The 16,940-nt window shown below is 39.1% G+C and overlaps 2 protein-coding genes across 2 annotated transcripts; one reads left to right on the top strand and one right to left on the bottom strand.

Annotated features, from left to right (window-relative positions):
• The first annotated feature begins 557 nt into the window (after positions 1-557).
• On the top strand, positions 558-5,545 carry slc25a35 (solute carrier family 25 member 35). Its single transcript, XM_082548409.1, has 5 exons — positions 558-1,101; positions 1,217-1,282; positions 1,362-1,514; positions 3,254-3,388; positions 3,621-5,545. The coding sequence occupies exons 1-5, from the start codon at positions 730-732 to the stop codon at positions 3,789-3,791; spliced, it is 897 nt and encodes a 298-aa protein (XP_082404535.1). The 5' UTR covers positions 558-729; the 3' UTR covers positions 3,792-5,545.
• Positions 5,546-10,342: 4,797 nt separating this feature from the next.
• Positions 10,343-14,592, bottom strand: LOC309716424 (mannose-P-dolichol utilization defect 1 protein-like). The gene is made up of 7 exons (XM_082550224.1): positions 14,167-14,592; positions 13,868-13,933; positions 12,098-12,230; positions 11,782-11,867; positions 11,026-11,141; positions 10,796-10,906; positions 10,343-10,705 (listed from the first exon to the last, which is right to left on the bottom strand). The coding sequence occupies exons 1-7, from the start codon at positions 14,255-14,257 to the stop codon at positions 10,583-10,585; spliced, it is 726 nt and encodes a 241-aa protein (XP_082406350.1). The 5' UTR covers positions 14,258-14,592; the 3' UTR covers positions 10,343-10,582.
• Between the last annotated feature and the right edge of the window lie 2,348 nt (positions 14,593-16,940).

Raw genomic sequence — 16,940 nt, forward strand, 5'->3', positions numbered from 1 at the left:
AACTGGTCACCTGGTCGATCCAATCTAGCGCCAGCAATCGTTGATCCAATCACGTCTGTCTATTGTGACTGTTGTTAACCGAGCACAAAGATTAAGGACCAAATTCAGTGGCTGAGCAGAGACCCGTTACATGAACTACGTAGCACGCACCAGTAGAATCTCTAACGTGAGATGTTTAGGGGCCAGAAAAAGTGTACGATGAAATTTCAAGGCAACAACATGCAACTGATGGATAGATATTTAACAAGTATGGTGGTAACTAATATGGTATTTAACAGCATTCTGTTTATATTTTTTAATGTCCATTTATTTTATTTTAATTTCACTGCGCATTTATAAATCTCCAAATGGTTGTTGTTGTGTATAAAAAAAGAATTGGTAGCACGGGTGAATATGATTTCACGGAACAGAGAAATAAAATGAAATCACGCATAAGTTGAAATTCTCTAAATACCGCAATTGGATATGTCTGCTTTGTTGCTGCCTTCAGCAGATGAGCGATTTTTCTTATTTCGTGTATCGAAATTTTGAGATTACGAGGCGCATTGAAGTACTCTTATGTCTTCTTTGTATTGTACTCAGCTGTCGTGGTTTGTACGGATGTACAGTATGTGGGAGGGGGTAGCTGCTTAGCAAAAGTCCAGTGATGTGAAGAACGAGACAGACTGGAGGCCGGTCTCAAGCGTACATCTGTCGGCCCGTCGGTGGTCACTCGGTCGGTCTATCGCGATGGATTTCGTGCTGAGCGGAGTGGCGGCATGCGGCGCTTGTGTGTTCACCAACCCGCTGGAGGTCGTCAAAACTCGCATGCAGCTTCAGGGAGAGCTAAAGAGCCGCGGATCCTACCATGTGTATTATCGCAACGTCTTCCACGCTTTTTATACTATCGGCAAAGTGGAAGGACTAGTGGGATTACAGAAAGGATTAGTACCCGGGCTATGCTATCAGTTTTTTATGAATGGAGTCAGGCTCGGGTCGTACGCCATCATAGAGTCCTCGGGTTACATCCACACCAATGGAAGGGTCAACGCTGTCAAAACCACAGTAGCAGGGGCTATGGCTGGAGTGGTGGGAGCTGTGATGGGCAGCCCCATATACTTGGTCAGTAGCTGGCTTTGCCCACTTGCCTTGTGAAAAGTTATTCAGGCGTGACCTTAAAGTGAACTGTGACTTTCACCTGTGGTCAATGATAAACTTAAATTGTCTCCACTGACAGGTGAAGACTCACCTGCAGAGTCAGGCCACCTCCTCTATCGCTGTTGGTCATCAGTACAAGCACCAGGTAACCTGAGAAAGTGAATGTGCGAATATGAGTGGGAGGCATCAACAGTGTCCTAAAATGCTGCTCGTCTTCACCACAGGGGATGACCCACGCCCTGGTTGCCATCTACAGAAATCATGGCATTCTGGGACTGTGGAGGGGCTCTAGCGCTGCAGTGCCGAGGGTCAGCGTGGGGTCGGCCGCTCAGCTGTCCACCTTCTCCTCCTCCAAGGAGCTCGTCATTGACCTGCAGGTTGGTGTGTGGCTCATTTGCTTTTGACATGAAAATGAGGTAGAAGGCGGCTCACAGAGGGAGTTTTGTTTCTTCACTACTCCACCATGTGTGCATATTTTCCATATGTCCACACTGTTTAAAATAAACATGACTGTTTTTTAGAGTCTGCTTGTATAGTGAGTGTCGGTTGGGTAACACATCTGAACACTCCTTATTTACATTCTTGTCTAATTACAAGACCAAAACAGTACTAGAGGCTTGAGAAGGTGATTTACAGTCAGTAGCTGTTTACAGGCTCCTAAAGCGCCCGCTGTAACACTGACAAAGCGCTCTGTATTCCACTCCCCTGGGATGGAAATTCGACACCTTTTATTGGCCCCCTGTTGAAAACACAAGGCTTGCGTAACTAGAGCATCAGTCTGCATGATGTAAATCAGTGACCCAGCTCTAGTTTTAAAAAAAAGAGTTCCTTAATAAGAAATTCCCAAAAAATTATATTAGCAAAAATCCTTACATTTGTGTATACTTTTAATTTACTACTTCCTTGATTTGGCTGACTTACTTTACGCTGTCCCAACTGGTTGGTTGTGTGAGTAAGAATGGAGGTGGACTTGAACATACCTCCCATCATCTCAGCCATTACCTCATGCATAATTAGCTTTATTAAACCAAAGAAGAAGAACTTTGTATTTAGAATAGAAAAGAATAAAATTGCCCTTTGTTGTCATTGTACGTGTACAGCAAAATTGTGGGTGGTCCACACTAACTGTGCCAGAATAAAATAACTAAAAATGGAAAAAATTGGTAAAAAGTATAAAATCAAGAGCGATAGCTGAACTTCTATGACAGTCCAGACTATGACTAATTTGGGTGTTATTGTGGTCATTGGGCAATATATTGTCTTTCTTTCCTGTCCTCATCAGTGAGTCGTGCTTTCCGTCTTTCACAGTGTGCTTCATAAGGATGGACAAATTGGCTAATGATTTCAAACAGATGGTGGGAACTGAAGCGGTGCATGCGGTTTTGGATTTGTCAAAAAATAGAAGAGACAAAATTATTGCCGTAGAGTTAAAAAAAAAATGCTGACATGCTAGATTTTGAGTCAGGACATTGCAAGGTGTTGTGCAAAGCTCCCTCCATCATATGGGTTGTGCTACAGCCGGGCTGACACTATGCATTGACAGCTCTCTCTTCCATCATCATCAAATACCAAATAAGGGGATATCTTTGGGGAGTCCAGAAATTTCAGCTTGAAACATCAAATAGTTTCTAGATATTTGTTTAAAGGGTGTGCTTAAATATGGGACTGTAATAGCTTTATTATATTGGATGGTAAGAAAGACAAGTGAAAATGTCAGGCTTTTGTCTTTAACTGTTTTTGAGAAACTCGTGTTAAAGATTGCCTCGGATTTCAAAGTGTGACAAAACTTTGAAATGTATCGACGGATGATTTTTAAATTACAATATGTGTTAAACAAATAAAATTTCATATATCCAAACGTTGGGCTGTATTAGCAGGTGAATCGGAAGGTGCACGGTAACTTGAGATGGAATGACCTCGATAATAATAGAGCCTCCTTCCTCTGGTTCGCTGCACGTAACCGTGCAATTATGAGGAGTTAAAATTAGAAGTGGCTGCACACATGCTGCTATCTTGATAATGACTTATTCCTCTACTTCTACTGCAACCGCAGGCCCACGTGTGCACGCTCTCTAAACCTGTCCATCCTGTAATATTATTTTCTTCTGTTGCCAAGGTGTTTCCAGCGAACAGCTGGCTGGTGGCCCTCAGCGCCGGCATGATCAGTAGTGTGGTGGTGGTGCTGGCTATGACTCCTTTTGATGTGGTGAGCACGCGGCTCTACAACCAGCCCGTGGATCATTTGGGCAAGGTGAGCACAGGGGCCAGACTGGGGAAGTATGAAGTGAAGGGAAGATCCTAGCTCACGGCGTGGTTGATATGTTTTCATTGTATTCATCCTCTGTGAATCCCTCATTGTGTCATCTCCCATTTGTGTGGGAGAAATTGTTGGTCACTTGGCTCCAGGTTTAGACAAGAAAGATTGCTTGAACAAAAATACAAGGTGGGTGTAGAACAAGAACAATCACTCTCTTGTTTTTTAGGGTCAGCTCTATAAAGGATTTACTGACTGCTTTTCCAAAACCCTGAAGAAGGAGGGATTGACGGGGCTTTACAAAGGCCTGGGAGCGTCTTATTTCCGACTCGGTCCACACACCATTCTTTCGTTGTTTTTCTGGGATGAACTGCGCAAATTCTACCAGCCGTTCAGATAACACCCGGGACAAAGACACTGGAAAATGGGTAACTCATTATGTTCTTAGTGCAGAAGGTTAAATGAATCGTCGTTTAATGAGTTTATGATTATCCGGTGGATGGAAACACCTGAAGGTGTTCTAGAGCAAAGGTAATGTTTTACACTCCAGTTAAAAAAACACTTTAGAGTCAAATGTGTCAAGAATGAAGGTGAAAATGTTAAATTATTGAGCTGCTGAAGGATATATTAACTGCACTTGTCACATAGAACCATACAGTATGCTGTATGTCCTCCAGAGGAAATTCAACACTGTACCTTTTCTCTAGCTCTTAAACTCCTGCGTACTGAGGATACGAGGTCAATGTCCTATTTTTATTCTGTGTGTCTGGGAATTAGGAAAATCTGATCGTGATACAAATTCCCTGCAGCAGCATTGTGCTTAATCATTTTGGCCTTTAGCAATTTCCGTCAAGCAACTTTGCCTTTGACTCATTAAAGCCAATGAGAACCAGTTGAAAACCAGTTGAAAACCAGCTGACTCACCAGTGAGTCAGCTGGTTGCAAAACCAAAACTTCTTTAAACTTTTTTTAGGTCTATGTGGAGTTTCCTAAACTTTCTAAAGACTGCAAACATGCCAGGCTCAAGTTTTGTGAACTGTATATAATTGAGCTTTGAGTTTGAGTAGGTCAAATGCATCCTAGAATATAGTTACTGTCAAACAGTATGTGGAGAAAAATGTTTCCCAGCCTTACAAAAGGATAAATATGTAACGTGGTTAAAGGCAACTCTAGGACAAAGGCTTTGTTTCAAAATGACTTCTGCAGTAGACAGATTTCCTCTTTAGGTGAAGAAAGAAAACTCCACTAACATGAAATATTTTAGGCCTCATAAACCACAGCGAGTATCCAGTGGATCTACCAAAAAAAAGGATGTGAAAGCCAATGCTCTCCCTAAGCATGTGGTACTGTATAATAGCAGGAGCCGTTACTCTTAATATACACATCAAAGCGGCTCCCTCCATTAAATTAGACAAACAACAATAACAACAAAAAAAACTGCACATTTTTCATTGCCATACATGACACATTTCATAAAAAGTATTGTGTTTAAACACTGATGGAGACTGGCCCCTTTTTTCTAAATGTAAATGGATTTATTGGAGTTTTATTCTATAACTGCACTGGTACATTTGTTGAGTGTGCAAGCGCGGGTTAAAGTATTTCACTGTCATATTAATTTATTTGTGACGTTGACAAAACATTCAATTAATTATTGCCCATGAGTTAGAAACCTTACTGCTGCTCTGCTAAAATGTCTTGGTTAATAAGCAAAAATCTGTTGGTGAAGCTAGTTGGTGAATAGTGTGCCTTAATAAACCTTTAGGAATAAAAGCGGTCTATTTTAATATGTTACAGACGTGACGTTTATCAGCTCGTCCACTGACTCCATCTGCTTGAGTTTTGGTTCTATGAAGTGTTCATAATTGAGCCCAACAGTCAGATTGCCATGAAATGGAAACTGTTGGTAACATTTTGAAGTTCCACAAAACTTTGTGGATTTTGATGCTTTCTTAATAAGTGTAGGATGCCCATGATTTTATTTATATGAGCATTATTAGTTATTCCCGACCACCTTTGAATGCAACAGCACAATGTGACATGTAACAAATGTACTGTAGCTCTACGAATAGAGTTCCCTGAAGTTTGTGACAGAAGGCAGGAAACTGTTATTTAAGTTTATTAAATATTATGAAGTTTTGAACTTCAAAAGAATTGAGTTTTGGCAATTTTTCTGTTTTTAAATGTGTTTTTCTTGATATAATTATGCTCATTTGTTCTTTGTATATGGTTCCTTATGGAGTTTTTTGTTTTTTTTTTTTTGTAAGGGAACATGATTTTTTTAATTTTTATTTTAATTGTTAAGGTGGTATTGATAGTAGAGATGGACCGATCCGATATTACGTATCGGTATCGGTCCGATACTGACCTAAATTACTGGATCGGATATCGGAGAAAAATAAAAAATGTAATCCGATCCATTAAATATCACGAAAGCACCTCACAAAACTTGCAACACGCCGTAACTCACCTCAGAACGTTAGCACGTCGGAGCAGTATGCATCACGTGATAGAGCGGCTGTGGCATGCGGGACCTGTTGGTGCTCTGGATAGCATTTGGAGCTTCGCTAGTAACCCGGCATTTCATCTCCGACAAAGTTATCCCCGAGAGAAGTAAAGCAAGTGTGTAAGTCCATCTCTGAATGTTTGTAAAGCATTCCTGCGTTAAGCTTAACAAACGATATATGGAGCGACTGCCTCTTCTTGCTGCTACTTCAATCATGAAACTGCTTAACGATCAGCTGATCAGCTTTTCTGTCGTGAGTCCGTGTCTCTTGTTTGCTTTTGGCCCACTTTGCACCAGAAAGAGGAAACCAGCGGCTGAACAACAGAAGCACGTTTAAGCTTGATCAGCTGTTGTTAGAATGTATTTAATATTACTTTCTACACCAGGATCTTTTTCTACGTAGCTGACGCTGGTAACTGTGCAGGGGCGGATCTAGCAAAGTTTAGCCAGGGGGGCCGATAGGGCATTAACAGGGAAAAGGGGGCACAAAGACATACTTTTCTTTCTTATTCTCATTTAAAATGTCAAGCTTTTAATAAATAATTATCTGACACACAAAGTTTTAATTTGATGCAAAATGAATAGAAGTCCATTACTGTATATAGTAACTATTAAGTCTAATATATATACCCTAGTAAGCTATAGTACTTTTTCCTTTGGGAAGGTACCATCTGTGCAGTCTGCAATTTTGTTGAAGAAAGATGTTGAATCTATTTAATATTTCTTGAAAAATAATTGATTTCTGTGCATTTTTTTCACACTGCATCAAATTAAGGTTGATTACGTCGATTAAGCATCATGAGGTGGAGCGTGAGGGGTGGTTCCCTATTTTTTATTTATTTATTTTTGTTGTTGCTGGGAGTTGGAACCCTATTAGTTAGGTTGCTTAATATTTATGCTAAGTACTCTTTAAAATACCAGAATAGGGAGGATGGTGTAGGTTTAAGTTTATTAGATTGATCAGTATTGCTGAACTATGAAACATTTTTTTTGCATACAGGTATAACAGAATAGCTTTAGTGTAGTTGTTGTTTTAAACTTGAGTATGAACTTATACAAAATGCAGCAAGATATTTAAAAAACAGTTTTGTTGATTAAAAAACACTATATCGGATTCATATCGGTATCGGCAGATATCCAAATTTATGATATCGGTATCGGTATCGGACATAAAAAAGTGGTATCGTGCCATCTCTAATTGATAGGTGTACTAGGCAGCAGTGCGGCATATCCAAATACTGATGGAACAATTTTAGGGTGGATCAAAATATAATGGTGCTGTGGTCTTTGCATGGAGCCCAAAGGGAACATGGATTCTTCCACATCTGTCACTTCAGTGGTTTCATGAGACTTCTGTCAAACAAAAGTTGTGCCAAAAGTTGTGTCATTAACAATTACCAATCCAGCTCGATTTTATTACACCGCAGTTCAATACCTTAGCTTTTAGTTATGATAAAGTCAGATTACAGCAAACTGAGCTGTTTGAATGCAAACCTGTATTTGGACTTTTCTCTACAGTCTCAGTAAATAGAAAGATTAGTTGATAGTTTTAGGAAAAAAAACTTTAGAATTGATACAGAGGCCTTGGAAAGGGAGCGATTTGATGCTCAAACACTATAAATGCAAAAAAAACGTATATGTATCAACACTTTTGTTTGGAAATCTTTCAGCTCATTTCTCTGTGTCTCTATTATACGATATTTGCCAAAGTTTAAACCTCATGACAGTTCTAAAAGTCATGTGTTATCGGTCATTTCATGGAGCAGCTTGGTTCAATTTCATGAATGTTAGAAAATAATTTTCCAACATGGTTTTTTGATATGTGGAATGGAAGTGAAGAGCAAATAAACTCAGACTTTTATTGTCCAACAGTGTGGTGGTTACTTACTTTGTTCAACAGTGTTGAAAATGTAAAATTTCCTGTGTGTTATTCTCAAACTTTACTGCATATGTCTTGTAGTACATTTATGTCATTTTCAAGATTTCCCACCATTGAGCAGCAGCAGCAGCTAGCTGGAGTTTCTTTTCCTTAAAAGAGATTAACTCACCGCTACATTGAAGAACTGGTAAAGTGATGAAGTTTCCCATCAGCTGGTAGAGAACAGAAAGTGCTGGACAAAATTTCTTAAATGACAATATCGCTCTGCTTGGCAGGTGACTTAAGAGGACTTATGAAGAAGTATGCTAACGTTTTCTAATTGGTAATGTTACAGTAGTTATTACTGGATATTTTTTTCTGCGTGACTTTCTTTGTGCATGACTGGATGTTAGTTGCACCTCCAACTGGAAGTTAAGGTTAACCTTTCTGTGAATGCCTGATATCATAGTTATGAAAATCACCTGTGTCAACCTGCAACGTGACTCCTACTGCAGGAAGTAGAGATAATTATGTGTACACATATGAAAAGGGCCTTTGGCATAAGGATGACTGAAGGTGGCGTGTCTTTAATACTGTACACTTTTACAAAAAATGACTGAGAAAAACAGTTGACCAATATTTCACAGTTACACAATACTGTGCAAAAGTTCATGACAACCCTTATTTCTTCATATTTTGCTAGTGAAAATCAGGAACTCGCATGAAAATCCAGTGTAAAAAGCAAAAATAGAGTTTGTACAATTCTAACCTCGTCCATACATATTGATGATCTGAACTAAATAGAATATCGAATTTGATTTCATCTCTTCATAAGACCTGCTGCCACTGATTTTTAGTCCAGTCCTTGTGTAGTTTCGGATACTTATCACATGCAGAACTGAAAATGTAATCTACATGATACAGTGCCTATGCAATAAAATGAATATAGCAGAAACATCCTGCCCTCTGAAAGATCGAATTAATGAACACAGATGTTCGATCAAAAGGCTTGATCTAACCAGCCCTGTTGCAAGACACTTCAATGATAAACATCCAAATTCACCATTATTGTTTCTATGCATTGAAGCCATTAAACTAAATCAAAGAGGTGGTAATATTAACTTTATCCAGAAAAAAAGCATTTTGGATATTCCGCTTTAAGAGTCTGCACCCCAGAGGTATGAATGAGGATTTTTCTATCAATGAGTTTTTGTGAACTGAACCTTTTTTATGTTTTTTTCTAATTTTATCGGTTAAATTATTCTCGTATGGGTAATGTTTATTTAATTAATTTTATTTATTTTTTCAGCCAAAGGAGTAGCATTCTAGACATCTCATCTTAACTCTACATTTTAGAGATTTTACATTTTAGAGACATAAACTAGGACCTTTTAACAAATGTGTTCCTATGGGATGATGTCCTCTTGTTTTTTAATTCAACTGCTAGATGAACCTCTTTTTATTATTAAATACTGCCTTGTCCCTTTTTTTTGTGTATTCATAGTATTCTTCTTATGTATTTCACACATGTGTTATTTTGAGACAGGTGGGGATTATGTCTCCTCCCCTCCTCATCATTAATGATCTAGTCCAGTATTTACTTTTGCGTGACTTAACCAATTAATCATTACCTACCTGTTATATGTCATCTGATCTATCTATGAAGTTTTGATTGGTTAATTTTAATTTTTTTCTTTTTCCTATCTTGTATTTAAGCAATTTTCTACAATGTTTTACTATGACCCTGATGAAGGCCACAAGCCGAAACGCGTTGGTCAGTTATTAAAGTTGTTCATCTTCCCTTAAGTCTTGCTGGAGTTCCTGCATTGTGAATTCTTTCATCCTCTCCATGCACCTTGGAAGTAGGTGAAGTTGTGCCAGAAATTTTTGCTGTAGTTTCAGATACCTCAGCCAAACGAAAGTCTTCCTATAAAAAAGGGATGAGTGGCTCAAGTGTTCAATTTGCACTACATTTAAATCCATACTGAAATAAGGAACCTCATAAATTATAGTTATTAAATTGTTTATATAATAGGTTTTTGTGTTCTGTTGTAAAATAGTAAAGTTAGGAAATAACTACCTGAACAAAAACAAACACTGGTGGCTAAAAATACCTGAAGATCAAGTTAGATTACTGAACACTGTAAATATCCTGCAGATATGAACTTAAGCACTCTGACTGTGAGCTTACTGTGCGAGTGCCTCGGGTAAAGGGTACAAATTTTTGGAGACGCTCAAACTACAACACAAAATAAGGAAAATATGATCAATATGTGATACCAACAGGAAGAGCAAAATCTATCACAAAAGTAATGTTTTTCTATTTTGTAAAACATAAAAGTAAAAAAAAGTATGACCATATGAATATTCCTGTAATCTCAAAGTAGGGACTAATAAGTGATATTCCAGCAAAAGCTTCTGTATTTGTTCTCTTCAGCCCACTTTGAAATGGTTTGCGGTTTACTCAGCGAGTTTAATCTGGTAAACTTTAGTTTGATGTTGATGCAAATTTGAAATGGCTCAACAGAAAGACACAGAGCTGCCAGATTACTTAAAAATATTTTGTCATAGCCGCAGACAGTGAAAATTGTTTCTGTGAGAATAAAGTCATTTTATTTGAATCCCTGGTGGTCAACAAAGTATTTTTTCTATCCCCTTAGGTCACAATAACCTAAAACAGACATAATATTTCACACAAAACACGTGACAGTGGCATTTGGACATATTAAAAAGGAAAAATCTGTAAACATTTACTGCTACTTTGGCTCCGTACTTGACAGGCCAACCTCAGGCACAATATAATAACAGGCAGCATCATCACTGTGCTCTACACTGTCTTCTTTGTAGTGCTGACAGCGCCGGCCTTGTAGCAGAGGATCTGAGCCAGAAGGACACAGCTGAGACAGGCTGACAGTATGTGTGACAAACTCACAGGAGAGTTTCCATTTTCCTATAAAAAAAGTTTCAAGTTGTTCCAGTTAGTATAACCACAACTATGCGGTTGTGCACATATGTCTGCTAGTAATTCTTAACTGCATACCTGTAAAGAAACAAAGGCCACACCCAGACAGCCTGCAAATGAAAGCAACACTGACAGAGTGGATAGTTGACCCGTGTGGCCGTTGTGATAGTTTGTTGTAGCCTGGAGAACCTGTAAATAACAAATCCACTAAATGTGTTCACCGTGCACTTAAAAAAGAAAAATTACAGTTCAGTGATCACATTTATCATAGAACAGCTCATAAATGAGGCAAGTTGATAAGTTGCTACCTTGCTTGCAATGAAAGCCGCCAAACTGGAGGCCTGTATCACTGAGATGACTGCTGCTGCTGCATAGGAGCGCAGGAGGAGCATTACACCACAGAGAGCAAAGAGGAGCAGAACTCCTGCAACAGAAACAGAAACCACAATTATATATGAAGAATACAGCAACACCACAAGGTGGCGCTATTTGAAAGCACAGCCACCCTGTCCTTGAGGGACTTTGTTCAAACCCTACAATCACTACATCACTGTGTTGTTTTTTCCATGTTCAGATATAACAGCTCCAAATATAACACTTGGAGAATCTGGCTGATTCTGCATGACCACAAAAAACACAGAGGTTCTTTAATGCAATTCAGACCCTGCATGACCGCAGCTGATTCCTTAAAGTGTCACTCAAAGTTCATTTCTGTGAAGAAGCAGCCAAGTGCTGGAGATTTCCAATAGTTTCACATTCAAGTCATAAATATCATGCCTTAACCCGCTGATTAACTCCTGGAGTCAATCCATATCCGGGCATTGTTTTAATTAATCCTTTACCCCTGAGAAATAGGGCCAAAAAAAAGCAACTGTGTGTTAAATCTCCAAAAATCAGTATCAAATTGAAAACATAAAAACTGGGGGACACTGTCTTAACTGTCACTGTCACCGCTTAATTATTTGTATTAGTGTGGAGGGACCTGCCTGCCTCGGTGAAAGTATGTCATGTTGGACTGCTCTTTGTACTCTGCCTCTGCAAAATCTGCAGATGCATGTGCTCACCTCGGACAGTATCACCGCGATAATGGAGGATGAGGAAGACGATCGCCACTGTCTGGGCAAGCATGAAGAGCCTATCAGCCCAGGCACTGTTGAACAGTTCAAGTGAAATACATTTAAGGTAGCACAGAAAGAAAAGGTAAAAAAATTAAGTCACCCACTGTGTTTAAGTTGAGAGGATTTGGGGTGTGCCTATGCAGGGCTTGAGCAAGTGAGTCATGCATGATGAACAGACTGAGAATTTGAACTTGAGTGGTGTAAAGCATGGCATGAATGGGAAATCCTACGAACGGTGTGATCTGCGCATCAGCTTACTTACAAGAGTGGGAAGTTGTTGGCCATAGCGTACACAACAGGACACGAGAAAGCATAAAGCTGCAAGAAGAAGGCGCTAAGACTCAGACCCTCTGCACTTCCTCCCCATAACATCTTTATCAACTGAGGCAGTTGTGCTGCATGGAAACAACAGGGAATCAGGTGACATTTGGTCATTAGAGGAGAAATTAATGGTCCATATCTGGACCAACATGAAAAAGACAGAAAGCACTCATTGCAAGTCAAACATCTGAGTCAGTCAGCGTCATTCTAAAATTGGGCCAAAATGCAGACGCAGAGAGGTAAACGGAAATAAAGAAAAAAACGAGCCGCTTATCAACTGTTTGCAGGTCGTCATAAAAGCAACACACGAAGTCAAAATGGGGAAACTCAAAACGATACACTAGTGAATCATAAAGCTTGAACACACACACTGGGGGGAAGTGAACAGAAACTCTGATAAAGGACAATCACCTCTCTGTGTGTGATTGAGGCAGAGAGGAGACACGTGGGGGGGACACAACTAATCCAGATCACACAGGAGGAGACAAGGAAGGCAAAACTAAAAACAAAACATAAGGAACAACTAACTAGGTGAGATAACTAATCGAGGGGAAGAGTTTTTAGACTAAATGTGCTAAAAACACACAAACCAAACATGAACATTAAACAAACTAGGAATCAAAGAGAATATTAAAACCTGAAAGTCTAAAATCTTAAAAATCCCCAGGACCACACAAGTGGAATGACCTGTGAAAGTCAAGGATAAATGTAGTTCTATAAATAAAGGAGGGAAACTGAAAATATTTTGTCTTTTTTGGTAATATGAGTAACAGGGTTGTATTGGTCAAAAGGACACACTCAGTGTGGTCACAAAAGACTAGAAAAATACTGGCACTGAAATTTGGTGTACCCATGGTGTTTGTACGTGGGCTTGATCATGTCTATTTATACTCTTCATTTCCCAGACTAAAGAGGTTACAGTAAGCAGGTTGCGCATGCATTCTGGGACACAATTATTATTATATTAACTAAAATGGACCTATGTCAACAAAATCAAAACAAAAAACAAGCAAGCAAAGAAAAAAGTGGATTTACTCAACTTATTTTGGCTTATATTAAACATGTGAATTAGTTTTAAAAAGTTGGGAGAGTAGATAAAGATGCAATTTTGGTTTGCAAGAGGCATATGCATTTTAAATAGCATACTGGAACCATTTGTTCAGCTAGATTTACATTTTGCATCAGAGCAGTGTTTTATGCTTAAGAATTTTGTGCATGGATTATTTCTAAATTCATGGGTGGGACTGAAAATGTCCTGCAATTCTGATTGGCTCACCTGTACTGAGAGCTGCCTGTGACAAATTTAGAATTTTTGGAACCGTCCCCCTAAAAAAAGCCACATGGTAATAACCACATAAATACGCAAATATTCATGTGCATTGTGCTGTGGCATGAATCCGTTTCCCGCCGTCATTTGTTTCTGCATTTTGCATGAAGACGACATGCTAATGCGGTGGCTTAACCGCTTGGCCAGATGTTATCTGCACCAGCAATGAGGGAGTCTTACAAAATGTTATGTTGATTTGATTATTATCCATCATGATTATCGTGTAAAGGGAGGTTAGAGGGAGGAAAAATGCGATTGCGTTAGTATGTCTTTTCTTGTTTTGTTTCTTAAATGTGAAACTGCCCTGTTAATGAACCTCGTTTGTCATTGATACAGTATGCTGTGATCTGCTTTGAAACACATGATTAAATCACAGCGTCTTACCCAGGAATGTGTCCAGTATGATCCAGAATCCGGCAGTTTTGTTTAGTACGAACTTTAGGCATGGCACTGTAACACAAAAGAAAACTCTCAGACAATGAAGATGTACCTCAACGTCAGATCTCCAAATAAGTTTGCACTGTAGGTGGCAAAAGGCAAAAAAACCCAAAAAAAACCAACATCTTTACTTTCCCTCGTCCCCACGCACCCTCCGCCCAGCCCCCGCTATCACTCATCTGCATCTGGAAAAATTAAGTTTCCATTTCACCCGGTCGGTTGAAAGTGTCAGCCGGAAGCCTCACCGTGAAAGTGAAAGTTCAGGAAGAGCTCGTAGTAGCATTTTTCTGGCATTAAATAAGTTACAAGAAACTCTTTGATGGTTGACGTGGCCATAGTGGCTCAGCCGTAGCCGGGAATGATCATCAGCAACAGGGGGAGTGGTCCAAAGGTTTCCCAGTGTTTACAGTGGAGTCCAAAGAGGATAAAGAGCCAGACGTTTGACCTCTGAGATAAAACCACAGTTTCCAAGAGAAAAAAAATGTTATCCAGCTTTTGTAGTCTTTGTTGTAATGGCAAAGAGGTTACTATAATTATGGGATGTTTCTGGAGAACTGCACAGTTTGAACATAACTGAATTCAGTTGTGTGCAAAGTACTTAACTGACATCTACTTCTCATGCTCTGCTAAAAGCTCTGAAACAAATTTCACATTTTTTATTTCATAGCTGAGCTACAGTGTCTATTATTATTATTATTATTATTATTATTATTATTATTATTATTATTATTATTATTATTATTATCATTATTATCATCATCATTATTATTATTATTATTATTACATCTAATAAATGGTCTGATAGATGGTGTAAACTATAAAATATATTGTAAAACCTCAATTTGAACAGACTATAAATGGTTTTACAGAATAGTTTACTCCAAGTACAGATTTTGTGCGTTGGTTAAAAGAAAAAAACAAAACAAAAACAAACAACAACCAACGACCTGGAATTTGTTTAATCTAGAAGCTCTTCAAATCTTACTGAAAATTTGGTGCTATTTAAAGGCTTAGAGTGGCTGAACTTAACTTAGTGCTGTTGAACTGGTTTCTTGTTGATGATGCATGCAGAGTAGTTTAACTCTGTGTGTACCACCACAGGTTTTCATGTCAGCACTTTCCATTCACTTGACTGGAGAGCACGGGTGCTGCGCAAATCGCTTAGGGGTGAGTAACTTTGAACACATTTCTGGTGACAGGTACGTCTCAGTAACTGGCAGTGTTGGGAAGGTTACTTTTAAAATGTATTCCATTACAGAATACAGAATACATGCCCCAAAATGTATTCTGTAACGTATTCCGTTACGTTACTCAATGACAGTAACCTATTCTGAATACTTTGGATTACTTAATATATTATCATGCTTTTTACAACAACGTGAATGTACTATTGCTGTGTGATTTATTACCATTACTGAAGGTCCGCGGCTCCGAACTGTAGTAAAGGGACCTCTGACTAATACGGCGGGGTCCGTGTTGGGCTTTTAGCCGAAAAATAGCTTTACTTTGTTGTGTGGGTCAACTTTTCTTGCGAGAGACAGAGAAAGGCGTTGAAAGACTGCTCCAACGGAACTTATTGTTTTCGGAGGAGAACACGGTGTACAGTCGAGTCTTAATAGCTTACTTACAACTGGGCTCCTCAGGCACTCTTCTTGGCTGCAGTGGTTATTATTATATTTACATGCTTCCAGCTCCCGTTTTTTCTCGATGACTGCTCGTACCTTTCCATTATCCTTTTTTCTCCCTCCTCTTGCTCACAGACACATAACGGGTATGGCAGTCCATTCTCCCTGCAACACGGACTATACTGCCCATGAGGCTACATTCTTTCGAGCTATTCTTGTAGCATTCTGCCTGTTAGCTTAGCACAACAACAACAACAACAACAACAACAACAACAACAACAACAACAACAAAAAGGCGCTCTCTCACCCAGGAAACACACAGCCGTGCGAGAGATAGAGCGTCGCCCTGTAACCATGGCAAACGTAACGCTGCCGCCTGGAACAACAGAACGTAGCTGTCAAACAAAACCCAAACAGTCCTGACCCGCGACAATATGAAACAGGAAAGTACCGCAGTGTAATCCATTTATTTCAACAAAGTAACTGTATTCTAAATACCACCTTTTTAAACGGTAACTGTAACGGAATACAGTTACTCATATTTTGTATTTTAAATACGTAACGGCGGTACATGTATTCCGTTACTCCCCAACACTAGTAACTGGTAAAGGAATTGTAGTTAAATGACTACTTGCAAGATCAGGAAGAACTGCCAAAGTCTCTATATAAAGGATAAAAAGTGTCCTGTATTCACAAAACCTTAAAGGCCTTTAAGCAAAAACTGCAACAAACAAAACAACAACAACAGGGGACAGTTTTCAAGTACACATGGGGGCGCTATCAACATCATCGCGTTCGAAGAAAAATGATTGTACTACTTGGATTGTAACACTTGGATACTTGGAATTCAAAATTATCTGGAGGTGATAGCATCATGTGGTGCGACTGCTTTGCTATTATGGGATGTTTCTGGAGAACTGCACAGTTTGAACATAACTGAATTCAGTTGTGTGCAAAGTACTTAACTGACATCTACTTCTCATGCTCTGCTAAAAGCTCTGAAACAAATTTCACATTTTTTATTTCATAGCTGAGCTACAACAGTGTCTTCGTAGGAGAGGGCATTATCTGCGGGTGTACTGGAGGGTTGACCAAAACATGTGACGTACTAATCCTGCTTGTAGCCTCTCACACATCTGGAATTCCGATTACAAGAAAGCACAGAAAATCTCCCCAAGTATGAAAAAACAGACTACAATCATATCTGGTTTTCATCCCAGGGTGTTCTCGCTTAAGAGTAGCCCATTTTTGGTGGGGGAGAAAATCAGATAGAAAACAGTCCTAAATGAGGAGGTGCTGAGACTTCGGAGTAGTAGTTTTTATTATTGCTCTTTGTTGAGTCTTTGTAGCAATTTATTTTGGTATCAAAAGTAGGAAACCTCCCGCTGGTGAAA

Source organism: Aulonocara stuartgranti (genome assembly GCF_965226115.1).
Source record: "Aulonocara stuartgranti genome assembly, chromosome: 10".
Taxonomy (NCBI): Eukaryota; Metazoa; Chordata; class Actinopteri; order Cichliformes; family Cichlidae; genus Aulonocara; species Aulonocara stuartgranti.

Excerpts from the sequence above, each read along its gene's own strand:
- slc25a35 (XM_082548409.1), top strand. The coding sequence starts at position 730 with ATGGATTTCGTGCTGAGCGGAGTGGCGGCATGCGGCGCTTGTGTGTTC. Across the intron at positions 1,102-1,216 it reads TGGGCAGCCCCATATACTTG|GTGAAGACTCACCTGCAGAG; the intron begins GTCAGTAGCTGG and ends CTCCACTGACAG. Across the intron at positions 1,515-3,253 it reads AGCTCGTCATTGACCTGCAG|GTGTTTCCAGCGAACAGCTG; the intron begins GTTGGTGTGTGG and ends TCTGTTGCCAAG.
- LOC309716424 (XM_082550224.1), bottom strand. The coding sequence starts at position 14,257 with ATGGCCACGTCAACCATCAAAGAGTTTCTTGTAACTTATTTAATGCCA. Across the intron at positions 12,231-13,867 it reads CATACTGGACACATTCCTGG|CACAACTGCCTCAGTTGATA; the intron begins GTAAGACGCTGT and ends GTTTCCATGCAG. Across the intron at positions 10,907-11,025 it reads CGGCTTTCATTGCAAGCAAG|GTTCTCCAGGCTACAACAAA; the intron begins GTAGCAACTTAT and ends TGTTATTTACAG.